Here is an 11,951-nt window from a genome sequence, read left to right on the forward strand (position 1 = left end):
CCCCATGTCAGGTTTGGGCTTGGAGCTTTCTGAGACTGGAGATCTGGGATTGGATCCCAGGCGACGGAGCTCAAAGGGTAAGCCACCATTGCCATGTATGGACTCCCCGGATTGCTGTGCGTCCTGGTTCCAGCGCCGCCTGCATGGCGCAGTGTCCAGGGCCCCGTCAGCTCGGAATGAGGCCAGCGGCACCTCGGGCCTACCGAATCAACCAAACGGCTAGCTTTCCTGCCAATTCTTCAGTGAGGACTTGCTTTATAGCAAACCCATCCATATCTGGATCGAGCAATATGCGCTGTCCAAGAGAAAACCAAACTTAAAGTTTCCACCACAATCTCCAGGACCCGACAATGGGATTCTCACTCAGCACATGGATTTTCTTGGCCGCCGTCCTCGGCCTGCTGTTTCGATCACTGTATCTACATGTCTCTTCACCGCTCTCAAGAGTGCCCGGTCCCTTCATTGCCAGGTTCAGCCGATGGTGGCTTGCCTACCACGGCTGGCGAGGAGACTTCCACCAGCTCTTGACAAGCCTGCACGAGCGATATGGAGAGGTCGTCCGGATCGGGCCTAACGAAGTCATCACCATTTCTCCAGACGCGGTCAAGAAGATATACGGTAAGACAGAGAAAGACTCCTTTCGACAAACAGAAAGGCTCTGTGGAAGGAAATACTAGTACTAGTACTTACGTTGATGTTTTCATGTTTTTATCTAGGCGCCGGTTCTCAATTTCGAAAGAGCGAATGGTATCTTCCTCAACAAGGCGAGCGGAAGTTCGACCTATTTGCCGAGAGAGACATCATCGTTCACCGCAATCACCGCCGACTCGTGAACAATGCTTACGCCACCAGTTCGTTAATGGAGTTGGAGCCATACATGGACAGTGCCATTGCGTATTTCATGACGACCCTGCACCATGTCCAAGGCCAGCGCATCGACTTTGGCCTTTGGCTCCAGCTGTTCGCTTTCGGTACGTTCTGCGCGCTGTTTCCCATTGGGAAATCAAATTTCCAAACAATTGCACATGCATACGCACACATGCATCCACAGAAGGGGAGAGAGGTGTGGGAGAGAGAGACAGAGCAAAAGCTGACGCCCAAATCCCAGACGTTATCGGCGAAGTGACCTTCTCCCAGCGCTTCGGCCTGATGGACGCCGGGCGGGAATCCGAAGCACTCAAGCAGATCAAAAAGGTGCTTAGGTCGACATCGTGGGTGGGCCAAGTGCCCTACGTCTACAAACTGCACCAGGTCTTACGCCCGATCATCGGCAACCGCCTGGCCCTCACAGCACGCAACGGGAGTCTCCGCCAATTCGCCATGGACCAAGTCCAGTCCCGGATTCTACGCGGAAGTGACCACCGCGACATGCTGGGCCGGTTCGTCGAGATCAACAAGGCCAAGCCGCTCGAGTTCGACGAGGCCGCCCTCATCTCCATGACGGCCAGCAACATCGCTGCCGGCAGCGACACCACGGCCATCTCTCTCCGGTCGATGATCTATTACCTGCTCAAGAACCCCGGATGCCTGTCGAAGCTTGTCACCGAGATCGACGCGGTAACAGCGACAGAAGGAACATCCCGCCGTACTGTGGTGACATACGAGCAGGCCAACAGGATGCCGTATCTCCAGGCCGTCATGAACGAGGCTCTGCGCATACACTCCATCGTAGGCCACAGCATGCAGCGAGTCGTGCCTAGCGACGGGATTCAAATTGCCGAATACTACATTCCCAGCGGTGTATGTGTGCTTTTGCACTCCCACTCCCACTCCCACTTGCACTTGCCGCCTTCAATCTTTCAATCTTTCAAATGAACCGTCCTGCAAGTTTGAGTTTTGGCTGACCAGGCCATCATCCACAGACCATAATAGGAACAAGCCCCTACGTCCTAGGTCGGTCCGAAGCCATCTATGGGCATGACGCGAAGACCTTTCGTCCCGAAAGGTGGCTCGAAGATGGAGACAAATATGACCTTTGTAAGTTCTATTTACCTCCTCATCGTCCGGACCCCCCTTCTATAGGGCCCCGGAATGTTGCACTGACCATTTGAACTATTATCTCCCCCAGGGTCGGGCTACCTTGCATTTGGAGGCGCTTCGAGGCTTTGTATCGGCAAAAGTAAGTCCACCATTTCAGAATCTCTTGTGAAGTCAGTCCAAGGGCCTTAAACGACGCTAACAATCTCCGAAACTACAGACATCAGCTGGATGGAAATGTCCAAAGTAGGCACGGCACACACACACCCCATCCACCCCAATTGCTTCTTGATGCGATGGATGGACAAAACCGACTCATTTGGAAACCACAGGTACTTGCGACTCTGCTGCGGAACTTTGTGATTGAATTCGCCGACGCGGACACCGATTGGCAAGAGATTTGCTAGTAAGTGGCTGCCCTGTGCCCTGTGCCCTGGCCCTGGCCCTGTCAAGGTCTCGCGAGCAAGGGAAAGCTGATGCATGCATGTATAGTGTGTTCGTGCACCAGACCGGGCTGAATGTTAGGCTGCGTCCCCGAGAGCTTACCAAGTAGGGGGGTCTGCATTAGGAGGTACGGTAGTTGCCCCAACAGAAATTCGGTGATTGAAATCGTTCTCCTGAGTACTACTAGTACTGGATTAGCTTGACGTGTCATCGATGGAATGGTCCAGTGGCCCAGTGGCGGCTCAAATCAAAGGAACTTGAAGATTGCTTGGACAGTGATACCGCAAATCAGGAACAATGAATTTATATTATTTTCTGAGAACTCCTGACCGATAGGTGCAAACCACCGGACCTAGAGAGCTCCCATACACTCCCGATCACTTCCAAACCAATGCCACCGGTCCTTGATTTCCTGCAGTATCTGCCGTAATAGCTCGCGTTTCACGTTTTTGCCTCAAAAAGATAGCATCGTATTTCCTTTTCTAGGCCGAAAAATCATTCATGAAGCTCAGCAGCACATCACTGTTGAATTGATTGGTGCCTTGCGAGAAAGGCATGCGATTCATTTCCGGAAGCGCAAGAGATGAGAAATTCTGGTTGTTGGAGCCCGGATACTGAAAGGTGTTACCACTCGGCAGCCCATCGTACGGCGGGAAGTTGGACCAATTCCAGCCTGACAAGTCCTGCGAAGGGAAAACTTCCAATGGCTGCAGCCGCTCAGAGTTGATCACGGAGTGACAATCTTCCATTGACGGGTCAGAATGAGCGCCTCCCACTCTGGTCTGGTTGTCGGTCCCTGACAAGGAGAATCCTAGACGTTGCAACAGGCTTGCGATTTTCTTTGACAGACGCTGCGATGAGCGCGATAGCGAGTATGATCGTAGCAGTTTCAACCCCCTTTCAATTCCTTGTTGCACAGCCATGCCCGTCTCAGGAAGATGGTCAGATCTGGCCAGCGTTCCACGACCGGGAGAACTGTGTACGTAGATCAGGAGCAATGTAGACAGTGCGGACGACAAGAAAAGGTTGAAAAGAGGCTGCTGCGTCGCATACAGGCCGTACGTCCTGTCCGCTGTGACGATCATTTCGATACTATCATTTGCGAGCTGGGTCATATGCTTCACCTGCTCGATGTTGGTGTTGAAGGTTTGCGTGGAAAACAACAGGGGCCGCATGATGACAATCTTGAACTGATTCGCACGCAAGTATAGGACGAACCGTAGCAGCAGCGTGCCCCGGTTCAGCGACGCTTGAGGATCGATTTGGTCGGCCACGGGGCTGTCTCGTCGGATACGCAGCTCTCTGGGCAGGTTCTCCTCCCAGCGCCGTACTTGGAAATCAATAAATTCATAATCTTCGTTGTTGATCCGGCCTTTCAGTTGGCCACGCTCATCCGTCACGGCAGCCCAGGCCCTGGGCCCCATTCTCATGTAAGAGGTCATCGCTTTCAGGTATGGAGGCATTGTTTCCTTCAATCACAACTGTAAGTATAGCTGTTCTCAGGAGGATTGTTAAGGCAACGCACCATTTCGGGAATGTCGATATCGGTATCTTTCAAACTCAGAGGCAGTCCGGCGTTGAAGTTTAGTTGGCGATCAAGATACATGCAGGTGAAAAGCACAACAAGCACCCTCGCGTACTCGGAGTCACAAGGGAAGTATCGCCGTCGTATCTCTTTCAGATGTAGCCCAGCTTCGACCATAATACGTGATGCGATGACAACATAACGAGACGCAAGGCGAGAATCGTCTTGGAACAGGTGGTAGAACGCCTGGGTAGTGTAGTTAGCTTCAGAACCAGATCGGAGACTGACCACTGGAAAACACTCACTGTGAGAAGCAGGAGGATTTGACCCCCCAAGGTAAATGTTCGTCCCAATATGTGATTAGTGATGATTGGGATCAGATCGTTGTGGATTTTCCTCGCTACTGGACTATAACCTCCGCCTTCAGCAAGCAAAGCGATCGCAATTGCCATCTCTAGATGCGCAATGTCCACGCCTGCTGACAAGGGGGCTGCATCGGGCGCTGCAGCATGACCCTCATTGGGGAAGAGCGTGCTCGCGAGCCGCTGTAATGACTCTGTGTTCACCAGTGGATGCAGAATGTCAATAGACTCGTGGTAAACTTGGATCAATCGAAGCGCATCCTGCAGCTGTAGCCCATGTAAGGATGACGAGGTTGTCGTGAGTTGCAAACGTTCAGAGTTGTCTCCATCTTCGTCGTCACTGACCGAAGCCGCCAAATCTGCATTCACCCAAGACCTTCCAGCCTCTGTTCCACTCTCTCGCTGAAGGATGATATCTGCCACACGGAAGCTGAAATCTGCACTGGTGGGACCCGCGAAAACAGGCGATGCTGCTTGAGTGGCGCTGTGGTTGTTCTGCTCTGGGCCGGCAATATCTTGAACGAGCAAATTATCGTGGTGCGGTTCGATCGTGGCCTCGCTTGTCGACTCCTGCTGTTGTCGTTCCAGCACGGCAATCTTTCTCTGAAGCTGTGTCACGATGCCTATAAGCTCGGAGAGGCCACTGTGGAGTACATTAGCGAGAAGACTCTGGTGGCCACGGTTGGGTATAGTACACTTGACTCGAAGGCTTTGAGACCCGGCCTTCTGCTGTGGAGTTTGATTGCCCATCGACCCCACGTGGAGCTTGACCATGACTTTTGGCGTATCGGCAATCGTATGAACGCCGCTCGCATGGTGTGCATGGTAATTGACCGTCACAGCGGATCTTTCGGCTTTTGCAAGAGAGGCATGCCTCCTCCACGTACACCGCCCTCTTCCGGGCGGATGGGGTTTTGGCGCGAGAGCGTCTAGGGGCAGAAAAGTGTCCAGCTCTGCCTTCGGAACACCCAACCGCAGCGTGTGACAGTTCAGCGCTTGTTCTGAGCATTGTTTTGTTGCGGGATTCAATGTCTCTACGGAAAGCGGTCTGGGGTAGAGGAAGGAGGCAGCAATAAGAATGGGTCGTTCCGGATATTCGGAAGAGAATAAGTCTCCCACTTCCCCGTTCCCTCCGCATTGGAGCGGGCGCACATGGCAGGGTTCCCCCAATATCCGGGTGGATGCAAGGGCGAGCCAGCCTTGTTTGGCCGGGCCACTCTTAGTCAGAAAGTTTGACGGAATGCTACAACGGAACGGGACACCGTCGTGTGGCCAAGCGGTTGTGCGGTGGTTCGCTCACAAGAGACATCGTCCCATGCGTGACATTCTAGAAGCTATCGACAAATAAGTGTTCCCGTGAGCGAAAGGCTGTAACTGCCCTTACATATCTGCACCAAAAGCCAAGAGACTTGCACCGGTGTCCGTATCTGTAGGCAAAACTTAGTATCACAATCATTTCAAAGGCATATAGAAAACACTACATCAGATGGAGCCTTGTAACGGAGAAACAAATGTAAAGAATACTAGATTCAGCGTCAGAATTGGAGAATACTGACTCCTGTGCTTCCAGAAACAGGCTCCTTATCCGCTCCACATTGTCGTCGTAGGAGCTGGAATCGGTGGCCTCGCCTGCGCAATCGCCTGTCGAAGATCAAGTCCGCCGCTGGAGGTGACCGTTGTCGAGCGGGCTCCAGAGATCCTTACGATCGGTGCAGGAATCCATATCCCCCCGAATGCCTGCCGGATCGTCAAACATCTCGATCTGGTCCCGGCATTGAAGCAAGCACAAGCATATTCCGTGGAAGGCTTCACCTTGAGAAGATACGAGGATGGGCGCGTCCTTGCCGAGAAGCCGATGGGAGAAAGAATGGAAAAGGAATACGGGGCCGAATGGTTGTAAGTGCGCGAAGATAAACCCATTTCCCAAGTCGAGGGTCGCCACCGCTGCTGCTGCGAGCTGATCAGAAAGCAGAGCCATCCACAGAGGAGACTATCAGAACGTCCTACTTGAGGCTGCCCGAAAGAATGGTGCCACAATACTTCTGAATGCCGAGGTGACTGGCGTCGAACCGGGCACTGGAGAAGTTCTAGGCAAGCAGATTGTTCTGATAAAAGATCAAAATTCCATAACGGCAGATGTCGTGGTTGGCGCCGATGGTAAGCAAGCCGCCCCCACCAAAAGGACACCCTCACGATACCAGCCTGACCGTTGATGTGTCATTGCAGGACTCTGGTCCGGATTACGAGAATACATTCTGGGCCGTCCCATGCCGCCACTTGAAACGGGCGACCTGGCCTATCGAGGGACTTTCACCCGAGAACAGCTCAAGGCGTTCAAGGACGAAAGAGTCGACGAAATCATGGAAGCGGCAAATGTGCAGGTTTGGCTAGGTTCGAACCGGCATGCGGTGTTCTACCCCTTAAGGGACAAGACAGAGTACAATCTGGTCCTACTGTGAGTTGCTTCAGTATCAGTACTACTTGGATCGAACAGCACAAGAACTGACGAAAGTTCAAAGTGTTGCCGACGACCTCCCGCCTGGTGTGCGCACTTTGCAAGGTAATCTGGGTGAAATGGCGGCCAACTTCGAAGGATGGGATCCAGCGTATTACCGAAGGCTCTTTGTACTTGTGTTGTTATCGTGGCTGACTGACATTATAGCTTGAACATGATCATTTCGTGCCTCAAATCTGCTCTGAAATGGAAGCTTCTTCATTTCAAGGAGCTCGACCAATGGACAAAGGTGTGTTTCTCAGAAAGCAGACGTGGAGAGCCGGTTATGGCTGACTACAAGACGTAGGGAACAGTTGCCCTCCTTGGTGACGCTTCCCACCCTACTCTTCCATACCAGGGGCAGGGGGCTGCAATGGCTGTGGAGGTAATTACTTTTCTATTCCGATCCTAGTATCGTCCGCTCTTTCTACCCAAATACTAAACCCCGAGCAGGATGGCGCAATCTTGGGATTACTTCTCTCCAAGCTGCAAAATAGCGGTATATCGCCGGACCCTGAAAAGAGGTATGCGCAATTGGCCGACCTTCTACATTTGTACGAGGATTTGCGGAAGAAGAGAACCGAAGTCAACGTGGCCGGGGCCGTGGATACCCGTCATTACTACCACTTGTCTGATGGAGATGAGCAAGTGAAACGAGATCAGGAGCTGGCTGAACTTCCCGCAGCCAACTGGCAGGGGCCCTGCAATTTCAATTGGGGCGACGCGGCCTACCAGAAGAGTTTGCTGGGGTTTGACTCTCTAGCTGATGCCGAGCGAAACTTCGACATCTGGTTGCGGAGAAGACGGACGCAGGCCAATATCTGAGTCACTATCGGTAGGGTGGAAAAGCTATTTCAACTGCCTTTTACGAGGCTTCGACACTCCTCGTAGACATGATTAGAACTTCACTACATCAGAATACTTGACGCCACATTGCACCTTTCACGTGCTCAGGGGGGGATTGTAGCTTGCGTATGTACTCTGGAGCATCTGTGTATCGCAAGCATAGAAAGCATAGTCAATCTTTTTTGGAAAAGGAACGTTGTTGAAGACTAAAAGCACAATCTTTACAACCAAGAGCAAGTCTCGACCCGCAATATTCATTCCTCCAAACTAAGCTTCAAGCGTCGTCGCCTCCACGTGCTTTGACTCTCCTGTCGTTCCGGAATCCACAGACTTCACCTCGATGCGATCAAGAGGTGCATCGATCTTGGCATTAAATTCTTTCCTTGGATCCTTCAGAAAGATCGTAGCTGTTTTCTTGTTAGCCAATCTGCGACTTGTAGCAATGGAAAAATGGAAAAACTTACCCACAAGGCCAAGGGCTGCAAATGCAGCGGCACATATGTAGACATCACGGAACCCGACCACGTAGGCCGACTTCAGGGCTTCGCCTGCCGCCGCCAAAACATTGACAGTAACACCAGGTAGCTTGAGTGCAGCTTCGGCGGAACCAGCGCTCAAATCGGCGATCAATGGGCCGACAGTCTCCTCAGAAACACCCAAGGGGATGACGGCGTTCGCCACCTTGGGGAAAAGGTTCTTCGAGAGCCCTTGGCTGAACAGGGCTCCGTAGATGGCAACCGCAACCGAGCCGCCTGTACTTCTGATTGAGCCCATAAGACCTGAAGTGACGGCAATGAGCTCCGGTGGGGTGGACAGTTGGGCGGTGGTATAGAGCGTTATGACACCGCACCCTAGACCAGAGCCGTAGAACGTGACATAGCCCCAAAAATGAGACTCGGGTGTGCTCGCGGTGACTGAAGCCATGAGCGCGGCGTATACGACGAAGGCAGCATTCGAAGCTATCGCTGTAGGTCGCACCGTCTTGGTTCGATAGATGTAGCCTCCGATGAGGAACGACATGGCAAAGAGGCAGATGAATGCAATGCTGTAGCAGACCAGGACGCGGAAGGTCGAGATCCCCGTAACGACAATCTCCATTGCGTAGGGGAAGTAGATGTTGGCAGACATAAAGATGTACCCCTCGATGAAGACCGCCACCAGCGCAATGGGGAAGTTCCGGTTCTGGAACAACCCGTGGTGGAAAAGTCCATCTTTCTTGATCTTCCACTCGTAACCGATGAGGATGAGGATGAAGACCACTCCAATGAGAAACGGGGCCAGGATATGGGCATTGGGCCAGTCGAATGGATTTTGAGAATAAGACAAACCCAAACAGAAGAGCACCAGGCCGGCGATGTACAAGAAGAAACCAATCCAGTCAAGGCTGCGAATCTTCTCGCCGAAAGTGAAGGATATCTGCTCTTCTCTCGGTGGTGGGTTGTAGAGAGTCGCCAGCATGAGGGTTGAGAGAGCGTAGATACCGGCACAGATGTACCAGTAAGTCCGGAATCCCTCGGGATTGTTGTTGGTCAAGGCTCCGCCAACGAGCAGACTGAAGAGAGAGCCACAAGCAATAGCAGCATTACAGGCACCCTGGGCGAAAGACCGGAACTTGCGGGGCATGGTTTCGGAAGCGACAGCATGGACAAGCGGCTGAGCACCGAAAGATGCGCCGCCCAAAACGAAGCCTGCAATCGCCATCTGCATGGAAGACGCTCTGGAGACGATGATACTCCCAACGAAACCCAGTGAAGTCGGCACAACCAAGAACCATTTGCGTCCCCAGAGATCAGCAGCTCGTGCGATGGGAGGGATTGTGGCAGCGGTGAGGATATTTATGGCCGTTGCAGGCCAGGAGGAGATCGCTTCTCCTCCAACGACGGCTGCAATGGATCGGGCGTAGACGCCGGCACCCACGATGAACAGCATTTGGCAAAAGTACTGAGAGCACAGAGCCTGTCATCGCGAACTTGTAAGTACATGCTCACTTTGCAGCAAATAGGACGACCGACCAAGAGGAGCGCGAACTCCTTTTTGTGGTTCCATACGACAATCTCCTCGTCAAGCGGTTCCATGGCTGAGGCAGGTTGCTGGATGTCTTCTCGAGACTTGCCCATTGTGAAATCTGTATATGTCGTAGGCCTGATGTATGGCACTTTGGCATCGACGGGCCTCAAGTTCAGACACTTCTCGTCCTGGGAATTGAACAGACCTTAAGAATTCCTGTACGTCCGGATGGGGTATACTGCTAGGAAGCCTTCGGCTCCCCAGGTCCAAGGAGGCCAAGAAACAGATTCTAGATTCTATTATCAGTGTTAGTCCGGGGTTAGTGGGGTTTGTTCCCATTATCGAGGAAGCGAACGGCGCTTGGACCAACTCGAAGTCAGGAACTCGTACTTGTTCCGGACACTGTTCCGTCGGTAGCCCATCCAGGCAAAGTCTTGCGAATACGCGAGTTTCGCTTGCAGAACGCAGGTACCCCTTCCGGGACACAGAGACCTGGGCAGATTCTGGGGTAACCGCCAGGATTGAGCTTTGTGGTATAGGCTAGGTGTAGGCCTCGAATAATGTCTTTGACAGCAGAGTTTATTCCCATACCACCCGTAGACACACAATGCCGCCATGGCTGGGTATTCCAATTCATGATAGCGTACTCAATTTTACTGTGATAAGATAGTGTTATCTGATCGTGAACCCAAGTTCGTGTGACAGCAGGAGAAGAACCCTACGAGGCTTTTCCAAGGGAGAATTTGTCGTTCATGTCGTACCTCGATGCATTGCTCAACACGAACACTACCAAGCAAGAATTGGCTTGATCACCTGAGTGGCATTAGAAACAGTAGCCAAGCAGGGTTGGAGGCAAATCGTACCTTTCCCGACTTCATATCGTCGATTGCCTGATCTATCTCCATTGGGGGGTAAGTCTTAGACAGTCCGTCGATGGGGAACGATCCCTCCTGAAACATCTTCACAAGGCGCGGTATAAGCTGAAGCAGTAGTCAACATCGCAAGTTCTCGCTGGAAGAAGAAGAGAGAGTAAAAGCTCACCTCCTGGGGGTTAGCATAGGCACCTGTAACTCCAATGATCTTCTTGCAGTGAATGAGCATATCCATCCCTTCAACGCTGAGATGTTCTCCTGGCACAGGGGTTCCCACAATGGCAAACGTCCCCTGCTGAGCCAGCGCCCTGATGCCACTGTTGATCATGGCCGTCACGCCCGTAGTATCCACTATGCAATCAGCACCTAGAGCAGAGGCCTCGCGAATGGCAGCTTCAACGTCCTTGTACTTTTTCCCGTTCAACGCATGAGTTGCTCCCAGAGATTTCGCCAACTCCAACCTCGACTCAACAATATCGATGGCGATGATGTCAGCCACGTTCAGGCTTTTGGCGGCCATGAGAGCAGAAAGGCCCACCGCACCGAGCCCCAGGATGGCAATACTGTTGTTCGACTTCGGTTTCAGGACTTCCAACACTGTGCCGGCGCCCGTCATAAACCCGCAGCCCAGGGGAGCCAGAAATGACAAGTCTTCTACTGGGCCAGGATACTTGACCGCAACTCTGGCGTCGCAAATCGCCAGCTTGGAGAAGGACGACTGACCAAACACGGGACCTCTTATGAAATCGCCGTTGGGACGGCGGATAGAAGTATCCTCGAGGCCTCTTGTTCCCCCGAAGTTGGTGAGGGCGATATTGTCACAAGCTCCTTTGCTGCCTTCCTGGCATCCTCTGCAGGTCATGCAAGAGGCAAAGCCGAGCAACACTCGATCACCCACTTTTAGTCCTGAGCTCTCAAGCCCACTGCCGAGCTCGAGGATGACTCCAGCACCTTCATGGCCAGCTACCACGGGAAACCCGCCAATCGGCATCTTGCCATGCTGTATGACGAGGTCCTGAGAGAGTTGTAAGAGTCGAGGTCAGTACCGAGCGAGGGGGAGGACTTACAGTGTGGCATAGCCCAGAGTACTTGATGTCGACCAGAAGCTCGTTGTTGCGTAGCTTGTCCAAAACGACGTCCTCCAGGACGAAAGGGGCACCAGGCTTGTCAACAACAAGTGCTTTGGTTGTGATGGGTTTCCCTGACAAGGAGCCCATGACCTTGTAGTTTGCTTCTCTGACGACTTGAAGCTTTGCGTAGATGTCGACCGCCTGAAGAATTTGTCTTTTGAAGATTGGCAAGCCGAGTGCAGAATGCTTCTTCTGAACAAATACACAATCCCGTGGGCGCCAGTTATCGAAGTCTGATCACCAGGTGCAAGTTCGATGCTGACATAACAAGGCTCCGGCCGGAACGATCAACGG

At 52.6% G+C, this 11,951-nt stretch overlaps 4 protein-coding genes across 4 annotated transcripts; 2 read left to right on the forward strand and 2 right to left on the reverse strand.

Moving 5' to 3' along the window:
- Positions 1-350: 350 nt before the first annotated feature.
- On the forward strand, positions 351-2,613 carry PV05_05638 (uncharacterized protein; the record flags this gene model as incomplete). Its single annotated transcript, XM_013462163.1, has 8 exons — positions 351-618; positions 717-971; positions 1,109-1,740; positions 1,863-1,977; positions 2,069-2,119; positions 2,198-2,223; positions 2,310-2,383; positions 2,470-2,613. The coding sequence occupies 8 exons, from the start codon at positions 351-353 to the stop codon at positions 2,528-2,530; spliced, it is 1,482 nt and encodes a 493-aa protein (XP_013317617.1). The 3' UTR covers positions 2,531-2,613.
- Positions 2,614-2,903: 290 nt separating this feature from the next.
- On the reverse strand, positions 2,904-5,082 carry PV05_05639 (uncharacterized protein; the record flags this gene model as incomplete). Its single annotated transcript, XM_013462164.1, has 3 exons — positions 2,904-3,890; positions 3,947-4,192; positions 4,252-5,082. 3 exons carry the CDS (start codon positions 5,080-5,082, stop codon positions 2,904-2,906), a joined length of 2,064 nt encoding a protein of 687 aa, XP_013317618.1.
- Positions 5,083-5,794: 712 nt separating this feature from the next.
- On the forward strand, positions 5,795-7,627 carry PV05_05640 (uncharacterized protein; the record flags this gene model as incomplete). Its single annotated transcript, XM_013462165.1, has 8 exons — positions 5,795-5,821; positions 5,879-6,204; positions 6,281-6,465; positions 6,535-6,763; positions 6,828-6,914; positions 6,971-7,052; positions 7,110-7,187; positions 7,256-7,627. 8 exons carry the CDS (start codon positions 5,795-5,797, stop codon positions 7,625-7,627), a joined length of 1,386 nt encoding a protein of 461 aa, XP_013317619.1.
- Positions 7,628-7,915: 288 nt separating this feature from the next.
- Positions 7,916-11,744, reverse strand: PV05_05641 (uncharacterized protein; the record flags this gene model as incomplete). Its single annotated transcript, XM_013462166.1, has 9 exons — positions 7,916-8,055; positions 8,113-9,589; positions 9,637-9,790; positions 9,861-9,951; positions 10,046-10,311; positions 10,446-10,468; positions 10,519-10,635; positions 10,697-11,542; positions 11,595-11,744. 9 exons carry the CDS (start codon positions 11,742-11,744, stop codon positions 7,916-7,918), a joined length of 3,264 nt encoding a protein of 1,087 aa, XP_013317620.1.
- Between the last annotated feature and the right edge of the window lie 207 nt (positions 11,745-11,951).

This window comes from Exophiala xenobiotica (assembly GCF_000835505.1).
Source record: "Exophiala xenobiotica strain CBS 118157 unplaced genomic scaffold supercont1.3, whole genome shotgun sequence".
Lineage (NCBI taxonomy): Eukaryota > Fungi > Ascomycota > Eurotiomycetes > Chaetothyriales > Herpotrichiellaceae > Exophiala > Exophiala xenobiotica.